The sequence below is a fragment of the Myxocyprinus asiaticus genome, chromosome 19, assembly GCF_019703515.2.
Source record: "Myxocyprinus asiaticus isolate MX2 ecotype Aquarium Trade chromosome 19, UBuf_Myxa_2, whole genome shotgun sequence".
Taxonomy (NCBI): Eukaryota; Metazoa; Chordata; class Actinopteri; order Cypriniformes; family Catostomidae; genus Myxocyprinus; species Myxocyprinus asiaticus.
In genome coordinates this window covers 10,689,311-10,710,052 of record NC_059362.1, presented here as the reverse complement: position 1 = coordinate 10,710,052, position 20,742 = coordinate 10,689,311, and the positions used below count along the sequence as shown (strand labels likewise).

The 20,742-nt window shown below is 39.1% G+C and overlaps 1 protein-coding gene across 1 annotated transcript in view; it reads right to left on the bottom strand.

The window, feature by feature from the left end:
• LOC127410047 (serine/threonine-protein phosphatase 2A 56 kDa regulatory subunit alpha isoform-like) overlaps positions 1–20,742 on the bottom strand; it is a 47,160-nt gene that overhangs the window by 3,283 nt on the left and 23,135 nt on the right. Inside the window, exons 5-12 of the mRNA XM_051645057.1 lie at positions 12,763–12,893; positions 12,343–12,402; positions 11,386–11,494; positions 10,389–10,442; positions 3,209–3,259; positions 2,622–2,741; positions 2,376–2,503; positions 37–138 (exon numbers count right to left, since the gene is read on the bottom strand). Of these exons, the coding sequence (XP_051501017.1) occupies positions 37–138; positions 2,376–2,503; positions 2,622–2,741; positions 3,209–3,259; positions 10,389–10,442; positions 11,386–11,494; positions 12,343–12,402; positions 12,763–12,893 (755 nt within the window). The remainder of the gene's footprint in view (positions 1–36; positions 139–2,375; positions 2,504–2,621; positions 2,742–3,208; positions 3,260–10,388; positions 10,443–11,385; positions 11,495–12,342; positions 12,403–12,762; positions 12,894–20,742) is intronic.

The window sequence follows — 20,742 nt, the reverse complement described above, 5'->3', positions numbered from 1 at the left end:
TAAAGAAGGTGCAAAGAGTAAAGACCATACGCTTACCGTTGTCTGTCGGATTTGTACGAGTCTGTCAGTTCATCAAACAGTTTGCTGTTCATCTCCATCAGTGTTTTTAATACATTGTATACCAGGGCCATAATCGTCCTGAGACAATTTAGAGATAAGAGCATATTCATCAACCTTGCAGTACATGCAGTTATATTTCTTTACTGGGAGATTGAAAATAATTGTACATGCAGCTTTTAAGGTTGAGGATTCTAACAGTTTAAGTAAATGTATGACTTTCATAATAATCAAGCTAATTAAGCAAAAAAAAAAAAAAAAGCCTCTTTGCAATGGAAACAAGAACATGGCAATTTAATACTGAAACTGCATTTGTATGTACTTGAAACTTCAAACAAAACTGAATTGACATGACATCATTTTGGTAACAGATAACTTAAAAGTGTGTCATGATGTACTGAACTGATTTGTAACCAGCATATAAAACAGGCATGTCTCCTTAAACAGAGATATCTAAAACATGGATATTTCCTATAAAATAGTTTTAATGAAAATTTATATTAATAACATTTTTATTACATAGTTACTGTTTTAATACAACCTGGTCTCATAGAATCACCTTACTATACCTACATTTTTGCACGTATCGCGGCACTTTCCTTGTGAAATGAACACTAGAGGCACTAAAACAGCATTGCTTTTTTATTCCCTTTCACAAAAATCACGAGTAAGATTCACAGCAGATTTTCAGTTCATAAACACTTACTTTTTGCCCTGTGCCTCACACTATGCTATCTTATGACATCTGAACACTTTTATAATAGTGCAAGACTCGTAAAGCGACACATTTGAACATTTACATTACATAACCAACTACATTAACCAGCTTGTTCCAGCTGAATTAAATGGTGCTGTAGCTCAACTGGTAGAGCGTTGCACTTGCCATGCAAAGGACCAGAGTATGAGTCCTGAAAGGCACATGAGTCAACACATGTTGACTTGATGAAGGTGTCATAAAAGCAACACAAAATAACGTGCGTTCTTCATCTCACATTTGCTTTTTATGACACTATCGGTTAGGTTTAGGTTAAAGGTTTAGGGTAGGGAAGTAGGTAGGTTTTATTGATTTAACACTTGATAGAGCATTAACCTTAAAAACCTAATATGTTTTGGAGAAAACTTAAGCGCCACATAGTAGACATTTCACCTCAGAACTGCTGCGATACATCTCAGAACTGCTGTCGCCATAGTTGCGTAATTTTCATGAGATCAGGCTTGTTTAAAAAAGCGTGGTGTGCCTAAAAACACTGAATAACTGAATAAATGTAAATGTATATTCAAAAAATAGCACAGCCTCTCTTTAACTTGTGGTGACCATGACTGAAATTCAGCCATGTAACTATGTGGCGCAAGCTGATAGGTTCTTTGAACTTGTTAACTGTTAGCCAATCAACAGAGCGCTGCGAGAGTTTTTCTCTGAAAAATGGTATTTGCTCAGGTGGCTGCTGAGGCTTTTTCTTCCATCAGCTTGCATGGTAAGGTCTGCTTTTGGCCTTGACACTTAGAAGCACATCTTTAACAAAGTAAGCCTTAGCCAAATCTGGCTGCACACATCACTATCTTAGGTCATCAATTAAATAAATCCACACATAGCTATAAGCTCTGGGCCTTCCTGTTCCAGGTGCACATTATGAGTCAGGTCACTAGCCGTTTAAGCCATTTGGCCAAACAGGCCCAGGCACACATAGAAATTTAGTTCATTAGCATTATGCACACCTAGCTAGCACTCTGTGCACATGGCTCTTCAGAGCAGCAGTAGTACACAGGTCTTAGCGACAGATCTGCTTGGTTGGAGGGTTGAGTTTTGTGTTTGTTATACATTTGTGCAGCTTCCCTGCTTTGTTGGGGGATTGTTTGTATATCTACTTGTTCAGCAGCATGTCCAACATGCTCGATGCAGCATGTCTCACGTTTTTTTGTCTAATTGTGCAGCAGCAGCATGTCCACATGCGTAACTCAGTATGTCTGTGTATGTTCTAGCAGTAGCAAGTCTCCGTACTTGCTCTGCAGCAGCAGCAGCAGCATAGCAGATCTAGTCAGCCAAGACCAATGTCCTATCAATATGTCATACCCAGATTAACATGCTAAATCTTTACGAGAGTTGACATGACTGAAATTCAGTTTTGTTGTATATTCCATTTTAAGGTTAATCGAACCATCACCGTAACCCATATCATTTGTTATCAGTGAGGACATGGGTAATCTTGGATATTGTGTGCATTAGCATGAAATATTTTGGACAAAGAATTTGATTCAAATGTTCAAATAGAGTTGGACCACAGCAATACTAAAAGATGAAGCTCAAACTGAAAACATACGGGTTCCAGTGTTCTTTGGAGATCCGGTACAAGCTTCCAAACATGATGGGCAGGATTTTGGCATTATTATCTTCAATTAGACTCAAAATGTATTCATTGTTCCAGTAGTACAGTGCTCGTTCTGCTACCTGCAAATATCAGAGCTAGTTTTAATTACACCTATTTAAAACAAAAACGTACAACCGTATATTCTATTAAGCATTCTGGAAGCAAAACTCAAATGTCTGTCCTATTTATGCATTGTACCTGAAAATGGGGACTGGCTACACATTTAGAGATTTGTTTAAATAAGGGCTCCTGAATCTTCTTGAACTGGGTGGGTTCAATAACGTCCAGGATCTCTTCAATTTCCCCTAGAAACATGACCTGAACAGAGCAGAGCAGAGACAAAACACAGGAACCCATGAGACGCTTTAAGAAAATAATTTGCAAATAAAGCTGCTATTCTTATGTTCTTTCAGACAAGATTTAATACAGGTAGATTCTTTAAAATCTTTGTTTTGTGCTCATAACCAGATAAAAATGGCATGCTTACAGTAACAGCAAGTGTGCTGCATAATGATAATGATATCACAATCAAGTAAAAATCCACTGCATTTTTAGCTAATTATTACAGTATGTATTATAATACAATAGTGAACAGCTCATTAAATTGTTTTTTAAGAATTAAGTGCAATTAAATTTTTTTTTATTAAGATGGAGAGAGTGTGCAATGCCATTTTATAATGGCAATATTGGCACTATTTATTGTATAGATTTTATTACCACTGCCATGTATTCATGCACTCTCTGTAACCACTGGACCATAAGTCAGAGTTATCAGATGCGCTTACCTCTTTCTGACTGCATGTCTTGGGCCAAAATTTAAGAAGACCTCGAATAACCTGAAAGGAAATAGAAAAATACTAATAAACTTAGCAATTCTGATAAACTGAAGTTAGAAAAAAAGTAACAAACATACAGTTGTGCTCAAAAGTTTGCATACCCTGGCAGAAATTGTGAAATTTTGGCATTGATTATGAAAATATGATTGAACATGCAAAAATGTATTTTATTTAAGGATAGTGATCATATGAAGCCATTTATCATCACATAGTTGTTTGACTCCTTTTTAAATCATAATGATAACAGAAATCACCCAAATGGCCCTGATCAAAAGTTTACATACCCTTGAATGTTTGGCCTTGTAACAGACACACAAGGTGACACACACAGGTTTAAATGGCAATTAAAGGTTAATTTCCCACACCTGTGGCTTTTTAAATTGCAATTAGTGTCTGTGTATAAATAGTCAATGTGTTTGTTAGCTCTCACTTGGATGCACTGAGCAGGCTAGATACTGAGCCATGGGGAGCAGAAAAGAACTGTCAAAAGACCTGCGTAACAAGGTAATGGAACTTTATAAAGACGGAAAAGGATATAAAAAGATGTCCAAAGCCTTGAAAATGCCAGTCAGTACTGTTCAATCACTTATTAAAAAGTGGAAAATTCGGGGATCTCTTGATACCAAACCAAGGTCAGGTAGACCAAGAAAGATTTCAGCCACAACTGCCAGAAGAATTGTTCAGGATTCAAAGAAACACCCACAGGTAACCTCAGGAGAAATACAGGCTGCTCTGGAAAAAGACGGTGTGGTTGTTTCAAGGAGCACAATACGACGATACTTGAACAAAAATGAGTTGCATGGTCGAGTTGCCAGAAAGAAGCCTTTACTGCACCAATGCCACAAAAAACAACACCTTGACATGCCTCACAGCTTCTGGCACACTGCAATTTGGAGTGATGAGACCAAAATAGAGTTTTATGGTCACAACCATCAGCGCTATGTTTGGAGAGGGTCAACAAGGCCTATAATGAAAAGAATACCATCCCCACTGTGAAGCATGGTGGTGGCTCACTGATGTTTTGGGGGTGTCTGAGCTCTAAAGGCACAGGGAATCTTGTGAAAATTGATGGCAAGATGAATGCAGCATGTTATCAGAAAATACTGGCAGACAATTTGCATTCTGCACAAAAGCTGCGCATGGGACGCTCTTGGACTTTCCAGCATGACAATGACCCTAAGCACAAGGCCAATTTGACCCTCCAGTGGTTACAGCAGAAAAAGGTGAAGGTTCTGGAGTGGCCATCACAGTCTCCTGACCTTAATATCATCGAGCCACTCTGGGGAGATCTCAAACGTGCGGTTCATGCAAGACGACCAAAGACTTTGCATGACCTGGAGGCATTTTGCCAAGACGAATGGGCAGCTATACCACCTGCAAGAATGTGGGGCCTCATAGACAACTATTACAAAAGACTGCACGCTGTCATTGATGCTAAAGGGGGCAATACACAGTATTAAGAACTAAGAGTATGCAGACTTTTGAACAGGGGTCATTTAATTTTTTTCTTTGTTGCCATGTTTTGTTTTATGATTGTGCTATTCTGTTATAACCTACAGTTGAATATGAATCCCATAAGAAATAAAAGAAATGTGTTTTGCATGCTCACTCATGTTTTCTTTAAAAATTGTACATATATGACCAATTCTCCAAGGGTATGCAAACTTTTGAGCACAACTGTACCTATACACATCATAAAATGAAATGATACATTTGATAAAAATATGATAAAGATATTTAACATAATATAGGTACCAATTAATATATCAACCCTGTAGAACTACCTATTGTGGGTGGTTTGAGCAAGATTTTGCACAAAATGTTTAGTCCTCAGACCGACTCCCTTTATGTGGCACCCCATTTGTTGCATATACAGTTTGTACCAGTGAGGGATCTAGGCCTGTGCAAACCCATGAGCACAATAATGCTCCCAGGCAAACATAATTGGTAACAAGTTCTACACTGATGAACACTGGTCCCTGTGTTTGCTGCAGAATGTAGTCATTGTTCACGCATGACTGTTCAACCAAACACAGCTGCATCTGTATAATCATATTTGCTGAATTTTATTTTATTTTATGGAAACGCAGATTGCCAATGACACGAAACTGAACACCAGGTCCACAGAAGCCCCTCAGCATCTTTACTCTTTATGATGTCTAAGGAAATATGGTTTGAGTACCTTGTTCTGAACGTGGTGAAGCATAGTGGTTTATGGTAAAGGTGTGTGTTCAAACTACTACCATTGTGCCCTCAAGGCACTTAACCTCAGGTCACTCCAAAAGGGATTTTCTCAGCAGTATTTATACAGTAATAGAAGTACATAACTTCAAGACAAATTAGTAGTACAGTCCCTAATAATTACAGACTCACAACCCATTCATGAAACTGATGTTTGGCATATACTGGTCATTGAAGCTGCTGTTTCTCAAACTAGAGACTAGGACTTGTCCTCTTGGTGTTGTGCATCTGGGCCGTCCACTTCCCTCTCACTATCCTGGCAGATCCAGTTTGCTTTCTTCTTTCAAGACTGCAGTGCATGGAAAGACTTCATCTCTCAAAAGAACAATAATCAGATTAATTTCTAGAGAGATCTGTGTCTTTTTGGCCATTTGGCCAAAGTGACTTGCAAGAAATGCCAGAGTACTCAATACTTCAGGAAATGAAAAAGACACTATATTGCGATGATTACACTTCATTACTTCATTAAGTAGCACAACTATTTTTAACTATTCTTACAAATCAAAATGTTTCTTGAGTACTGAATAAGAAAATTAGAATATTTTTTTAAGGATTCTTAGTAGACCGGAATAATGACTACTGTAAAGGAGGCTTTACCCTATTAGGACGGGATTCATATTCCAAACGACATTTGAGTTACAATAATTATCACCTGACATCTGAGATTTAATGTACTGATTCGGATGGGACTAAAGATCCCTGTGTTTATTACAGAGGTGGGAGTGTCTGTTTTCTAGATGTGGGCATTACAGAAGGTTGAACACATAATTTTGGTGATAAAATTAACGTATCTTTTAAACTTTATAAGTTTAAATGTAAAATGATTTATCATATTAAAAATTAATTGTAAATAATCATTTAATTTATTGATTTAATTGTAATTAATTAATTATACATTATACATTTGCATGAGTTTATAGAAGTGGCTGTTTATAATAAACCCAATAAAATAGTAAATAATAAATATAATTTTAACAGTACGTAACTGAGTGGAGAAATTAAGGTGAGTATCTTACCAGACGCTGATATTACATTGGCCAGTCTTAGCTATTTCTGCGATCTGGCTCTCGTTGTTCATTTTATTTTCTTATTTTTCATCAGATGGCAAAAAAATCTACATTCGAATTGAAAGACGCACAGCAGGCAGAAGATTGGCGCGCACTGTGGATATAAGTACAATCTTAACGGTAGTTCATGTAGGTTAAAATACGTAAGGAGAAGCGTTGTGAAAATTCAATATCGGTAATCACAGACATTTGCATTTGGACAAGATTAGATTTCTCAGAGGACCCTTGAGTTAGCTGAAAAACAGTACATAATTTGCTCTGGAATTTTTACAGAGGTTGTGTGAGAAAAACACAAACTTGTCAGATTCGGGTGGGATTAAAATCACAAAGCACATCAGTAAAACACAAATTTCCCTAATCTCCTCATGGAAAACTAGTCCCGTCCGAATTTTGACATCACAGGTAAAGATTTTATTTTTAAATGAAAAAAATATATTAAAAACTATTTCAAACAGTAATAATAGTTTGTAGCATTACTAAGTTAAGGTAGTGTTTTTGATCAATTTAATGCATCCGAGGTGAAGTGTAGCATCTATTTCTTTAAAGGGGTCATGTCATGAGGATTAAAACACCGATCAGCCACAACATTAAAACCACCTGCCTAATATTGTGTAGGTCCCCCTCGTGCCCCCAAAACAGTGCCAACCCACATCTCAGAATAGCATTCTGAGATGTTATTCTTCTCACCACAATTATACAGAGTGGTTATCTGAGTTACCGTAGACTTAGACTTAGGATAGCTTGTGAACCAGTCATAAAACGATTCAAGCTTTGCAAAGGAACTGTTATTGAAGGATAGGGTAGTTAAAAAAACTTGGACCCGAAGCAAAACAGTAAGTAAACAGTTCCATTCATGAATATTTCTAATGTCATGACTGTTTTATATTTTATGGTGCTGACACCCTGTTTATACCAGGCGCGTCCGTTGAAGCGACACAATGCAACAGCTTGAGGCTGTCTACATCGGCCGCATCGACACAAACATTCGTAACCATTTATTTGTGTTGTTGGCAGTAGTAGCGCCAGCCCATTTAGCGCAAAATGGAACGGGACATCTGTTTACTGTCATCTGTTTACTGTCAGTGCAGCATGATGCGCCGCTTCAATGGTAGACAGCATCGTTGATTATAATGGCTTCTATTGCTTTTGACGTGATGCGACTCTCGCGTCCGGCAGAGCATGTGAGCGGAACGGAGTGTTGGGCGGAGCGGTGATAATTTCACCTGAGCGGAGAGCGCCTTTTTGAAGATTCCGCTCAGCTCGCTCAGGCCGCTCAGTGCTGCTCGCTCAACCCAGAATGTGCTTCCTGATATGCTGGTTTGGGAATCTGCGAAATAAGCTATAGGCCTGATGTTATGGAGCTCTAACATTGTTTTAGAAGTTGCAAACCTTATAGCCTAAATAAATGCAAAGTATAAAATCAAAGTTAAGAACGAGGAAATCGAAAGGGAGTGTGGAGAGTCCGTGAGAATTAGCAAATATTCCTTTTGGAATGCGTAACATTGCCAGAAAGCACGAGAATGTGCTACGTGAACATGGTAGTGCAGCAAAAGGTGAGCTAGTAGGCTACACTACTATTTGATAATAAATTAGTATCTTAATAAAGTAATGTATCTTGTTGTTTTGCCATCATGTCAGTGCAGCTGCCAGCTAGATGCAAGCCCGGTTCTGCGTGGTTGCGAACGTTAGAGCACCCTCAATTGAATATGTTAGATTAGTAATAGCCTACTGTATACTGGCAAAGCATTTTGCCTTGAATCCCGGCGAACACACACAAAAAATCCCTGCATCAAAACCAACAAACATGCATGGTCTTGCAGATCAGTGTGTACTAATTTGCAGGTGGAGCATTCTGCTTTCCTGCCTCTATTGTACAATTGAGCATTTGATTAGTAAAGATTTCCACTCTCGCATAGAGAATTTCATTACGGAATTATCTCACTTAATCGACAAGCTTTCGATTTCTGCTTTGGGATAATGTGGCACATAACTGCTGGTCAGTTTCCCAAAGCCAAATCCACACCATAACGAGAAGTGAAGTGTAAAAAATAATTCTAGATTAGTGTTTGCAGATAACATCTTCCGACATCGCTTGCTGCATTCATGCGCAGAGAATAAAAAGCTATAAATGATTGTACATTAGAAAAAAAAACTTTTCTTAAACGAAGGAAATAATTTGTATTTGTTTTAGGATCATTAAACACGATTTCATCTAATATACTGTATATATTGGGCAAAATCTCACTTTATGCAGGACAAATATTTTTTATTTTTTAAATCCATGGTTAAACCCTGCTGTACTCATAAAGAGTGCATGCACAAGACATGATCATTTGACGCATATAAAGTCCAGATTCACTTTATAATGCTTTAAAAATATCAAGAAAAAACAAAGGGGGCACATTTTATTTACTAATATAATAATTATTATATAAATAATCACAGTCCTTTAGATTGCATATGATTCGTACATATAAAATTGAAGGGAATATTAATAAAGCAACAACACTGAAAAAGAGAAAAACATTCACTGCGGTTTTGGATAACTTAATACACCCTTTAAAACTGAACACAAAATTAGGATGAGAAACTGCTCATTTTAATTTACAGACCTAAAGTCTGATAGCATTAAATCAGAAACCTATTAATGTATCAAATCTACAGTATCAATCCGTGGAGACAACTGAAAAATAATTATGAATTTCACTTTTACCTGCAATATTTTTCCTGGTATCAGTCCATGTTTTCATTATTGCCATAAACAACTCGAACAAACTTTAAATTTGAAAAGATTGTGTTTTTCTGGGTCGGTTGTGTCACTCGGGTCCAGTTTAAACTGAAAAGCGAGTTTCCGTGCCAACACACGTTTTATCACTTGTAGTGGCATGTTTGATGACTTTGTAAAGTAAATAAAGGTCATATAGAACTGGAATTTTTTAAGGCATTATTTGAAGATGTTCAATGGCATATGTGCTAACAGAGAAATATTTGACTGATTACAAATGATAAGGAAGGTCTGGTTCATCCGATTATCTAACAGCCGTTGTAAACCAATCCAAAATAAACAGCGAGATTTTATATACAAAAACACAACAATACAATCACATAATTTCAGATGTGTACATTACTCATCATTTGATAATTTAATAAATGTCGGCCTGTAGTCTATATTTCTCCCAGAGGGGCTCCTCAGCCCATGTGGGCAAAGGGGCAGTTGCTTGGGTAACTGTAGCTACCCCCTTTGTGCATGTTTGGAACCAAGAATACTACAGAGAAATGTAAAGTCGGAGCGGGATTTGAGAGGACGCTTTTTTACCGGTGAGCGTGAGCGGCTGAGCGGAGCGCACATGCATGGAACGGGTTATTGAGCGGAGAGTCACACCTCTCCGCTCACATGCTCTGGCGTCCGGTGTAGACAGGGTGTGAGTATTAACAGTTGTGCTTGAGATGAGCAGTTTAATATGTACAGATGTAATGTGTTGGATGCACGTTATGTGTAAACCCTGAAATTTTGTTTTATAACATTGTGGAGCTTGTTCATTCTCTTCAAATTATGTTTCAAATATGGCTGATTTCGAGGGGCTGCACGACAATTAGAACAGTGGGTGTTTACACTGCAGTTTTAAGGAGGCGCTTAGGCCAAAACCGAGCGTTTCAGAAAAAGGGCCAGAGACAGGGTGGAAAATTATCATATATTACTAAATTATGACTGTTTTAAGGCAAAAAAAACCTTTACTAACATTATCAGTGGACCTCAGGGAACATAATAAAACAATAAATAAATAAAGAGCATTTCACAGTAGAGATGAGGTGAGCATTACCGCCTCAGTGAGGGTGGGATCCTTCTCTATGAACTGAACCACACAGTAAGCCAGCTGAAATAGAACAAGAAGAGAGTTGTGAATAGATGGTTTGACTGTAAAAACATTTGCTGATTCAGTCAACAGATTAGGCAAATATGCAAATATTATCTTCTAACCCATAAAAAATCTGCATATGAATAGAAAACACAATATTTTAAATGGATACGAACCATATCACTAGATAAGGTGAATTGCATAACCTTAAAAAAATCTGTTTTACTGGCACTTCTAACAACACAGAAAACTTTAAATATACAGTATAAAGAAGGCATTGTAAGTTCCTTTAATGATGAGTGTCCAATAAATAGCCTTATTACACAGCTCTATGAAATACTCTATATCTGTTAGATATCTGTATATCTCTCCATGGCCTCTTCCATCTCAAATAATAAAATAATTTGAACTCAAATCAATATTTCAAGTCCATGGATTGATTTATTTGGCAAGTAGACAGGTAATAAGTGGGAAAATGTACAGTCAGCCAATTGTTAATGCAAAATAAACCTCATCAGAGTGATATAAGACCTGATTCTGGTTCTAATCAACTTAGCAGGTATAGCTGCAGGCCAGAGATCTCCAAATGGGGGTGGAATCTCCAAAAGAGGGCAAAGTTACTCCAGAAAGGGCGTGGTTATTACAAAAGGGGGTTGCGCCGACTCCAAAAAGAGGCGTCACTTCCTACACAGTAAGGGTTAGGGAAAGGATTAGGTTAGGGGCTCCCTATATCTTTGCTGGCAGTTTGGAGCTCCCGCCCCTTTTTGGAGCTCTGCCTGCAGCTATATCATTTTCTGATCAACCTAGATTTACTTAGCAATAATGACTGGTTTCCTGTACATCATCCCTTACAGATCACATTGCGGCTTTTAAAAGTTCATAATGTAAAACAACAACAAATCACTGTCTTTAAATTCATTTCTTAAATGCAATTAACTGTGTTTTCACAGTGTTGCAATACCTGTGCGTGGAACAGTGCTAGTCCTTTGGCAGTGTGCAGAGGAATGAGAATCTTCATCAGGAACTGCTTGTGTTCAGCTTTCAGTGGCAGAGCAAAGCCATTGATGATACTGCAATTACAAAACAACTGATGAAACGACGATCTGAGAAGTTTTTACATTAGATCACTGTGGTCTACAACACTTATAAGGCTCTATATTCAGTCCACATCCACACTAATACGTTTTCATTTGAAAACGTATCTTTTTCTCTACGTTTTGGCCTTCCGTCCACACTGAGACTGTGTTTCTGACATCGAAAATGGAGCTTTACGAAAATTCTCTCCCAAGTGGATAGATTTTAAAATCGCTGTCTTCACATTATAGTGTGGGCAGGGGAAACGGAGATATCTGAAAACAATGCCGTATTTGTTGTCATGTAATGCAGTCATGTGATCCATTCAACCCAAAACAATCAAGATGGCAGACCACAATGTAGTGGTGTTGTTGTGCCTGCTATTCACTTTGATAGCGTTGTTAAAGATAAATGTTACTTTGTACAACCTTCACTTTGCATACCTTCAAAGGCGACGGGGAGTTTACTCGGAATTGCTGTCCGGTGACGGAACACGAGGACAATTGTGTTTCAGACCATACATGGAACGGCGTTTTATCGCATACGCAGTAATTGGATTTAAGAGTTTTCATACATTTCAGTGTGGACGAGCAACTTTTGGAAAACTCTTGAAAATGGCAGTGTGGACAGAGAGCGTTTCGAAAAAATGAAAACGCCATTTTCAAATGTATCCGGATTAATGTGGATGTAGCTTCAGACTGAAACTGAACCCAAACAAACTTCTACCCAGCATGCACACTGACTAACTGCTGTATTCAAATGCACTCAAATCACATGGCACCCATTAGTTGAACAAGCTTGCCTTGCTAACAAGTAAGAAAAGAAAAATGAAACAACAACTCACCTGCCCAGAATCTCTAAAAATTCGGCTACTCCATTAAAGTGCTCAGTTTCATAGAGGAATCTGGGAAATCAGACTTGCAATCAGTGAACTGAAGTTCTGAACATTCTATAGACATACAGCTATAAACGTTTGGATACAAGAATACCAGCACTGCTTTAAGTAAAGGTACTCGGTGTATTATTCACAATTAAATTGAGAATGCCTTTTAAATTTCAGTTAATGTCCTGAATTTGAACAGGATGCAGAGTTGTAATGCAAACTTGAATTTAAAAAAGTAGAATTAAATGGAATGAAATTCAATTAACTGTCTTTTGATCAACCCAGGTCACTTAAGTTCTTGCTAGGATAAAGATTCACTGCTCTTCACAATGGTTTTCTGTGGCATACTGTATGTGTTTGTGTTTCCATGTGTTTTCTTACCTCAGAAAAATGTTGTTGATCTGTTTCCGAATAAAGGCACGCAAACCCAGAAATTTCCCATAGATGCGATGCAGAATCGTTTTTAAGAACTCTCTCTCACGAGGATCTTCACTGTCAAACAGTTCCAAGAGCTACAAAGTAAAAGAGGAAAAAGTGGGGGAGAAAAAAAAACAAACATATTAACATTTTTAATATTGCTAAAAATATTGTAACATTTTGCTTTTTTCTTCACATAGAGTTTTTTCATGCCACTTGTCTTCTATCCATAAAAAAAAAAAAAAAAACAGCATAGCTGGTCACCAGCATACACCGATCAGCCACAACTGTTGTGTGTGAAAATCCCAGGAGATCAGCAGTTACAGAAATACTCAAACTAGCCCATCTGGCACCAACAATCAAGCCACACTCCAAATCACTGAGATCACATTTTTTCCCCATTCTGATGGTTGATGTGAACATTAACTGAAGCTCCTGAACCGTATCTGCATGATTTTATGTACTGCACCGCTGCCACACGATTGGCTGATTAGATAATCGCATGGATGATTGTTGGTGACAGATGGGCTGGTTTGAGTATTTCTGTAACTGCTGATCTCCTGGGATTTTCACACACAACAGTCTCTAGAATTTACTCAGAATGGTGCCAAAAACAAAAAAACATCCAGTGAGCGGCAGTTCTGCTGATGGAAACACCATGTTGATGAGAGAGGTCAACAGAGAATGACCAGACTGGTTTGAACTGACAAAGTTTATGGTAACTCAGATAACCACTCTGTACAATTGTGGTGAGAAGAATAGCATCTCAGAATGCTATTCTGGGATGCGGGTTGGCACAGTTTTGGCGGCACGAGGGGGACCTACACAACATTAGGCAGGTGGTTTTAATATTGTGGCTAATCGTGTATGTCCACCAGCTAGACCAGCAGGAACAAAGGCTGTCAATTATAATTAGTATAATTAGAAATTCTAATTTTCGCCGAATTTAAGATGAAAAAAAAAAAAATCACATCCAATTGCTAAAACTGCACTTGAATTTCAGATGTGTACTGAGCACTGACGATGACTTCAGACCGATCTCATTCTTTTGCTAAAAAAGGCTAGATGCAGTGCAACGAATGAGTTTAACAGAAAGCAGCTGTCTCAAGACATGTTTATAAAGGGAGAGTTCACCCAAATATGGAAATTTTCTCATCATTTACTCACCCTCATGCCATCCCAGATGTGTGACTTTCTTTTTTCTGTAGAACACAAACAAGGATTTTTAGAAGAACATCTCAGCTCTGTTGGTCCTTACAATGCAAGTGAATGGTGACCAGACCTCTGAAGCTCCAAAAATCACATAAAGGCAGCATAAAAGTAATCCATATGGCTCCAGTGGTGAAATCCATATCTTCTAAAGCAATATGATAGGTGTGGGTGAGAAACAGATCAATATATAAGCCCCTTTTTACCTTAAATCTCCACATTCACTTTTAAAATGTGAAAGAATGTGAAAGTAAAACTGGAGATTGTCAGTTAAAAAGGACTTAAATATTGATCTGTTCTTACCCACACCTATCATATTACTTCAGAAGATATGGATTTAACCACTGCAGCCTTATGGATTACTTTTATGCTGCCTTTATGTGATTTCTGGAGTTCAAAATGTCTGGTCACCATTTACTAGCATTGTAAGGACCAACAGAACTGAGACATTCTTTCAGAAATGTTGTGGTTTGCAGAAGAAAGAAATTCATACACATCTGGGATGGCAAGAGGGTGAGTAAATGATGAGAGAATTTACATTTTTGGGTGAACTATCCCTTTAAAGGTTGAATTTTTTTATTTATTTTTTTACCTGACATGTTATCTAAAAAACACTATCTGGAAATATTGGTACCGTACATAGATCTGTAATGAATGAAAAACACTCTGGTATCGCTGTTATTATAAAGCTCGAGCCTGGGGTTGTACTGTGGCACCGATGCAACACCATATTAAAGAACTGTCTATTGAAGCATTTTAATTTACTTTAAAATGGAATGCTTTTTTTTAACAGCCACGAATGGTTTGATCCGGCAGCATCAATTGTTATGTCACATTAGACTGTGTGTGCACAGGCAAGTATTACATAATCCATAACATGCTACCTTTTGCCCCGAGACAATGAACCCCTGCCGTCAGTGATGTATTTGACAACAGCCTTTATGCAACATGACATTTGTAAATGAGTCCTACCCGCATCACATTCATGAGGACATTAAGGATGTATAAACCCTTAGTTAATTCAAACAGGAATACAAATGTTCAACTTGGCACATGCAGAGTAGGACATGATTAAACCTAAGGGTTATTTCAATGGATCACGAGCTAGAATAAGAGGCCAGCTAACCATAGCTTTATCACCCTCTAGTGTTAAACTGAAGCACCTTTGAATGGGATTTTACTGAGGCAGCCTTATGGTCTCCTATCATTAGAAAAAACATACACTAAAGAACCCACAGCAATTACAGTGGTTTCAGAATATGTGTTCTCTATGGTGATTTAAGATTATCCCTTTAAGCTCTGAGGGAGTTTTTTAAAGATTTCCTGCTTCAGTTACACCCAAAATTAAAGGCTTATAACTCGACAAAAAACAAGGAGGGTCAAGTGTTTGGTATTATTGTAAAGAAAACTTTTCACATTTTTTATGGATATAGCTAGATTATGATAAATTATGAGACTCTCAGCCTAAGAAACTGCTAAAAAAAATAAAAAAATAAAACGAGCCAAAAATTTACTTTTTTCTTATTTTCTGATTTGACATTATATATATCTCTGGATGTAAATAAGGTGGTTCGGATAAAAACTGCTTGGTTTTGTTCCCAATCATGTCAAGTGTAATGGAGTAAAATTTTGTGTTGATTCAGCAAAGCAATCAAACGTTATAGCATTACAAAAATAATTTATTCTAGTGTCCAAAAGCCTCTCCAAACAAATAAAACATAATAATTGTGCATAAGAACTAATTACACATGCAGCACAACAATGAATAATAGGGCTGTCAAATAAACATTTTAATATTCGCAGAATAAAAATAAATAAATAAAACGCACATTTGAATGCTTAAACTGTGCATTCGAATTTTGGATGTGTGTCAAGCACTAACGGTGACTTCAGACCGCTAGCACTTTTTTGCTAAAAAAGGCTAGATGCAGCACAACTAATACAGTTTAACAGAAAGCAGGTGTCTCAAGACACTTTTAAAGGCTGAAGAAAGTCTTGACACTTGACGCTGCATCTAAATAAACACAGCACTCCTGCACGAGATGCTGAATAAACAAACAAAACGCTGCGAAACAATCAAATCAAATCAAATCAAATCACTTTATTGTCACACAGCCATATACACAAGTGCAATGGTGTGTGAAACTCTTGGGTGCAGTTCCGATCAACATAGCAGTCGTGACAGTGATGAGACATATACCAATTTACAATAACATCAAATTAACACAACACAATTTAAACATCTGTTATACACATATTATACTCAACAATATACAAATAATAACATACACTGTACAGTATACAATACGCTGTTTTTGTTTTTTGTTTTTTTTTTTGTTTTTGTTTTTTACTATATAGATACACATTATTCAATAAAAATGAAAAATTAAAATATATATAAAATATATATATATATATATATATATATATATATATATATATATATATATATATATATAGAATGTACAGTATTGTACTGTATTGACATTCAGGCTGTCGGTTGATAGTCAGTTGTTAAGAGAGACATAATATAATAATAATACTATAATTTATGACAGTCCGGTGTGAGATAAAAGAGTAATAAAGTGCAGGGCTGATGTATTTGATCGTGGGAGATCAAAAGTTCAAAAGTCTGATTGCTTGGGGGAAGAAGCTATCATGGAGTCGGCTGGTGCGGGTCCTGATGCTGCGATACCGCCTACCTGATGGTAGCAGTGAGAACAGCCCATGGCTCGGGTGGCTGGAGTCTCTGATGATCCTCTGAGCTTTTTTCACACACCGCCTTGTATATATGTCCTGGAGGGAGGGAAGCTCACCTCCGATGATGTGTTTGGCAGTTCGCACCACCCTTTGCAGTGCTTTGCGGTTGTGGGCGGTGCTATTGCCGTACCAGGCGGAGATACAGCCAGTCAGGATGCTCTCCACAGTGCAGGTGTAGAACCGTGTGAGGATGTGGCGGTTCATTCCAAACTTCCTCAGCCATCTCAGGAAGAAGAGGCGCTGATGAGCCTTCTTCACAACGACTTCAGTGTGGACGGACCATGTGAGTTCCTCAGTGATGTGGACACCCAGGAACTTGAAGCTGCTGACTCTCTCCACTGGTGCTCCATTGATGGTGATGGGACTGTGTTCTCTATCTTTTCTTCTGATGTCCACCACAAGCTCCTTTGTCTTACTGACGTTGAGGGAGAGGTTGTGCTCCTGACACCAGTGTGTCAGAGTGTGCACCTCCTCTCTGTAGGCTGTTTCATCATTGTCAATGATCAGACCTACCACCGTCATGTCATCAGCAAACTTAATGATGGCATTGGAGCTATGTGTTGCCACACAGTCATGTGTGTACAAGGAATACAGTAGTGGGCTGAGAACACAGCCCTTTGGGGCTCCAGTGTTGAGGATCAGTGATGAGGAGATGTTGCTGCCTATTCTAACCACCTGGCGTCTGCTTGACAGGAAGTCCAGGATCCAGCTGCACAGCGAGCTGTTTAAGCCCAGAGCCCGGAGTTTCTCATCTAGCTTGGAGGGCACTATGGTGTTGAATGCTGAGCTGTAGTCTACAAACAGCATTCTCACATAAGTGTTCTTTTTTTCCAGGTGGGAGAGAGCAGTGTGTATTGTAGATGCAATGGCATCATCAGTGGAGCGGTTGTTGCGGTAAGCAAACTGCAGCGGGTCAAGATTGAGTGGCAAGACAGAGCAGATGTAATCTCTGATTAGTCTCTCAAAGCATTTTGGGGGGTCAGAGCAACAGGACGCCAGTCATTTAAACAAGTTATTTTTGATTGTTTTGGAACAGGCACAATGGTGGATGTTTTAAAGCATGTGGGGACTACAGACAAAGAGAGGGAAAGGTTGAAAATGTCCGTAAAAACACCAGCCAGCTGGTTCGCGCACGCTCTGATGACGCGGCCCGGAATGCCGTCTGGGCCCGCGGCTTTGCGGATATTCACCCGTCGGAAGGATCGGGTTACATCCGCTACAGAGACGGAGAGTGAACTAACCTCTGTAGCTTCAGCCGCGAGAGCTCTCTCCGCGAAGGCGGTGTTATTTCCCTCGAAACGAGCATAAAAAGTATTTAGCTCATCCGGTAGAGAGGCAGCGGTGTTCATGGCGGAGTTTTTATTCCCTTTAAAGTCCGTGATGATGTTAATTCCCTGCCACATGCTTCTAGAGTTGGTGGTGTTAAACTGTCCTTCAATCTTGTCCCTGTACTGGCGTTTTGCTGTTTTGATAGTTTTTCGGAGGGCATAACTGGCTTGTTTATGCTCCTCCGCGTTCCCGGTATTAAAAGCGGAGGACCGCACATTAAGTGCCACGCGAACATCGCTATTGATCCACGGCTTCTGATTCGGATAGATTCGTACAGTTCTGGTCGGAATCACTTCCTCTACGCACGTTCTGATGAAACACATTACGCTATCAGCGTAAAGCTCGATGTCGTCATCAGAGGCGGACCGGAACATCTCCCAGTCCGTGTGATCAAAACAGTCTTGTAGCATAGAATCTGATTGGTCCGACCAGCACTGGATCGTTCTGAGGGTGGGTGCTTCCTGTTTCAATTTCTGCCTGTAAGCGGGCAGAAGCAGAATGGAAGAGTGGTCCGATTTGCCAAATGGTGGGCGGGGGAGGGATTTGTAGCCATCCCAGAACGGAGAGTAGCAATGATCCAAAACCCGGCCTCCTCGTGTGTTGAAACTAATGTGCTGGTGATATTTTGGTGCAACTGATTTTAAACTGGCTTTATTAAAGTCCCCGGTCACAATGAACGTGGCCTCAGGGTGCGCGGTTTCCTGCTCACTTATACTCCCATACAGTTCCTTGAGTGCCCGGTCTGTGTCGGCTTGTGGGGGAATGTACACAGCAGTGATAATGACCGCTGTGAATTCCCTCGGTAGCCAGAATGGTCGACACAGAAGCATAAGAAATTCCAGATCAGGAGAACAGAAAGACTTGATGGAATGTACGTTCCTCTGATCACACCAGGATTTGTTGATCATAAAACATACACCACCTCCTCTAGTTTTACCTGAGAGGTCTTTCGCTCTGTCCGCTCGGTGCATGGAGAACCCCGCGGGTTCAATGGCTGAGTCTGGAATCTCCGTAGACATCCAAGTTTCTGTTAGGCAGATAATGCAGCAGTCCCTCGTCTCTCGTTGGAAAGAGATCCGCGCTTTCAGCTCGCAGAGCTTGTTATCCAGAGACTGAACATTTGCCAGTAGAATAGTGGGTAGCGGGGGTCGATTTGCACGGCGTCTTACTCTGATGAGAACACCGGCTCTGTTTCCCCTTTTCCTCCTGCGTTTCCGTGCTGCCCAGACAAAGGGCTCTGCTTGCGTGTTTGTAAACAGCGGGTCGGCGTTGAGGAATGTGAAGTCCGGTTTTCGGTGTGAGATCGCTGAACCAATGTCCAAAAGTGTTTGTCTGTCGTAGACAATAAGGCAGACAACATCCAAGACAAAAAACATAAGAATTGTAAACAAAACAAACAAAACATTGCTATGTTGTGTCGGAGCTCGCAACGCAGCAGCCATACTCGGCGCCATCTTGAGTCACTTTTAAAAGAATGACATGTGCTCAAAGACGTCAAAGACGTTCATCTATCACGAGTTTACATAGAGAAACAAATGGTCAATTGGCTGGTTGCAAAAGTGTTTGGTGAGAACAGCCCCTTAGATGGAGGTCTTTGGCCGTTGCCTCTTGCTCTCATTTCAGAGTTTCTCAGATTAAGCAATGGGTTTTTAAAATGCTTTGTCAAGAAAGAAGTTTAATTTTGAAATGTGTGTGTCGAGATCCTTGCGCTCTGTTAGATTCTGTTGTGCTCCGTCTGTTTGAACAACCCCTGCCTGGGCTTTAGTCTGAGCCGCTTCACCACCGAGTTCAGCTGAAAAGCGCTGCTATCTGTAAATATTACTATGTAAATACAACTGTAATGAAAGAAAAATACTGTGGTATCACCGTTATTATTAAGCTTGAGTCTGAGGTAGTACTGTGGCATCAAATGTCTACTTAAGCGGTTTTTCCCCCTCGTTTTACTTTTTGCTTAACATTTGAGAATATGAACAAATTAAAAAAGTTTATTATTCTATGCACATTAGTTTAAAATGGAATGCTCATTTTTTTAACAGGCAGGAATGCTCTCTGCAATAATTTAACACAGTGCTTTATTGTTTATATGTAGGCCTATTCATTGCGCCCTCTTATGGACACTGGAAACTACCGTATGTCAATTTAAAACTCTGTTGTCTTTAAAATTTGAATGTAATTTCTGTGTCATGTACTTGGCACCATATCCTGGTGACCATATGTAAGAGTCACCAAACACCTGTCTCTCTGCCCAAACATTGATGAGTTTTGTTCCGATCTGAACCCAATCCGATTGGTTTAGCGTTCCATGATGCTACATCATTTCCGGTGACGTCATCTGATCCAGGAAAGCGAACGTGTTTTCAGCCAGATTGCAAGATGCCAAGATGCCAGATAGCTGTGTGCACATTGTGCTTCGTGTGGATTATCTAATGATCTTTGCACCCGATTACCTTGTGTGTAGGCTCGTTTGAAAGATAATCGCCTCCTCTAAGTAATGTTATGTGATATTTTATGTTCTGTTTATTTGTTTAGTGAAGTCATAAGCGAAAACGTGCCATATAAGCAACACCAACGTAATTGTCAAAGACATATACTTAGCTATTACTCGCTATATATTTATCTGTGAGTAAAATAAATAGTCTGGTTGTA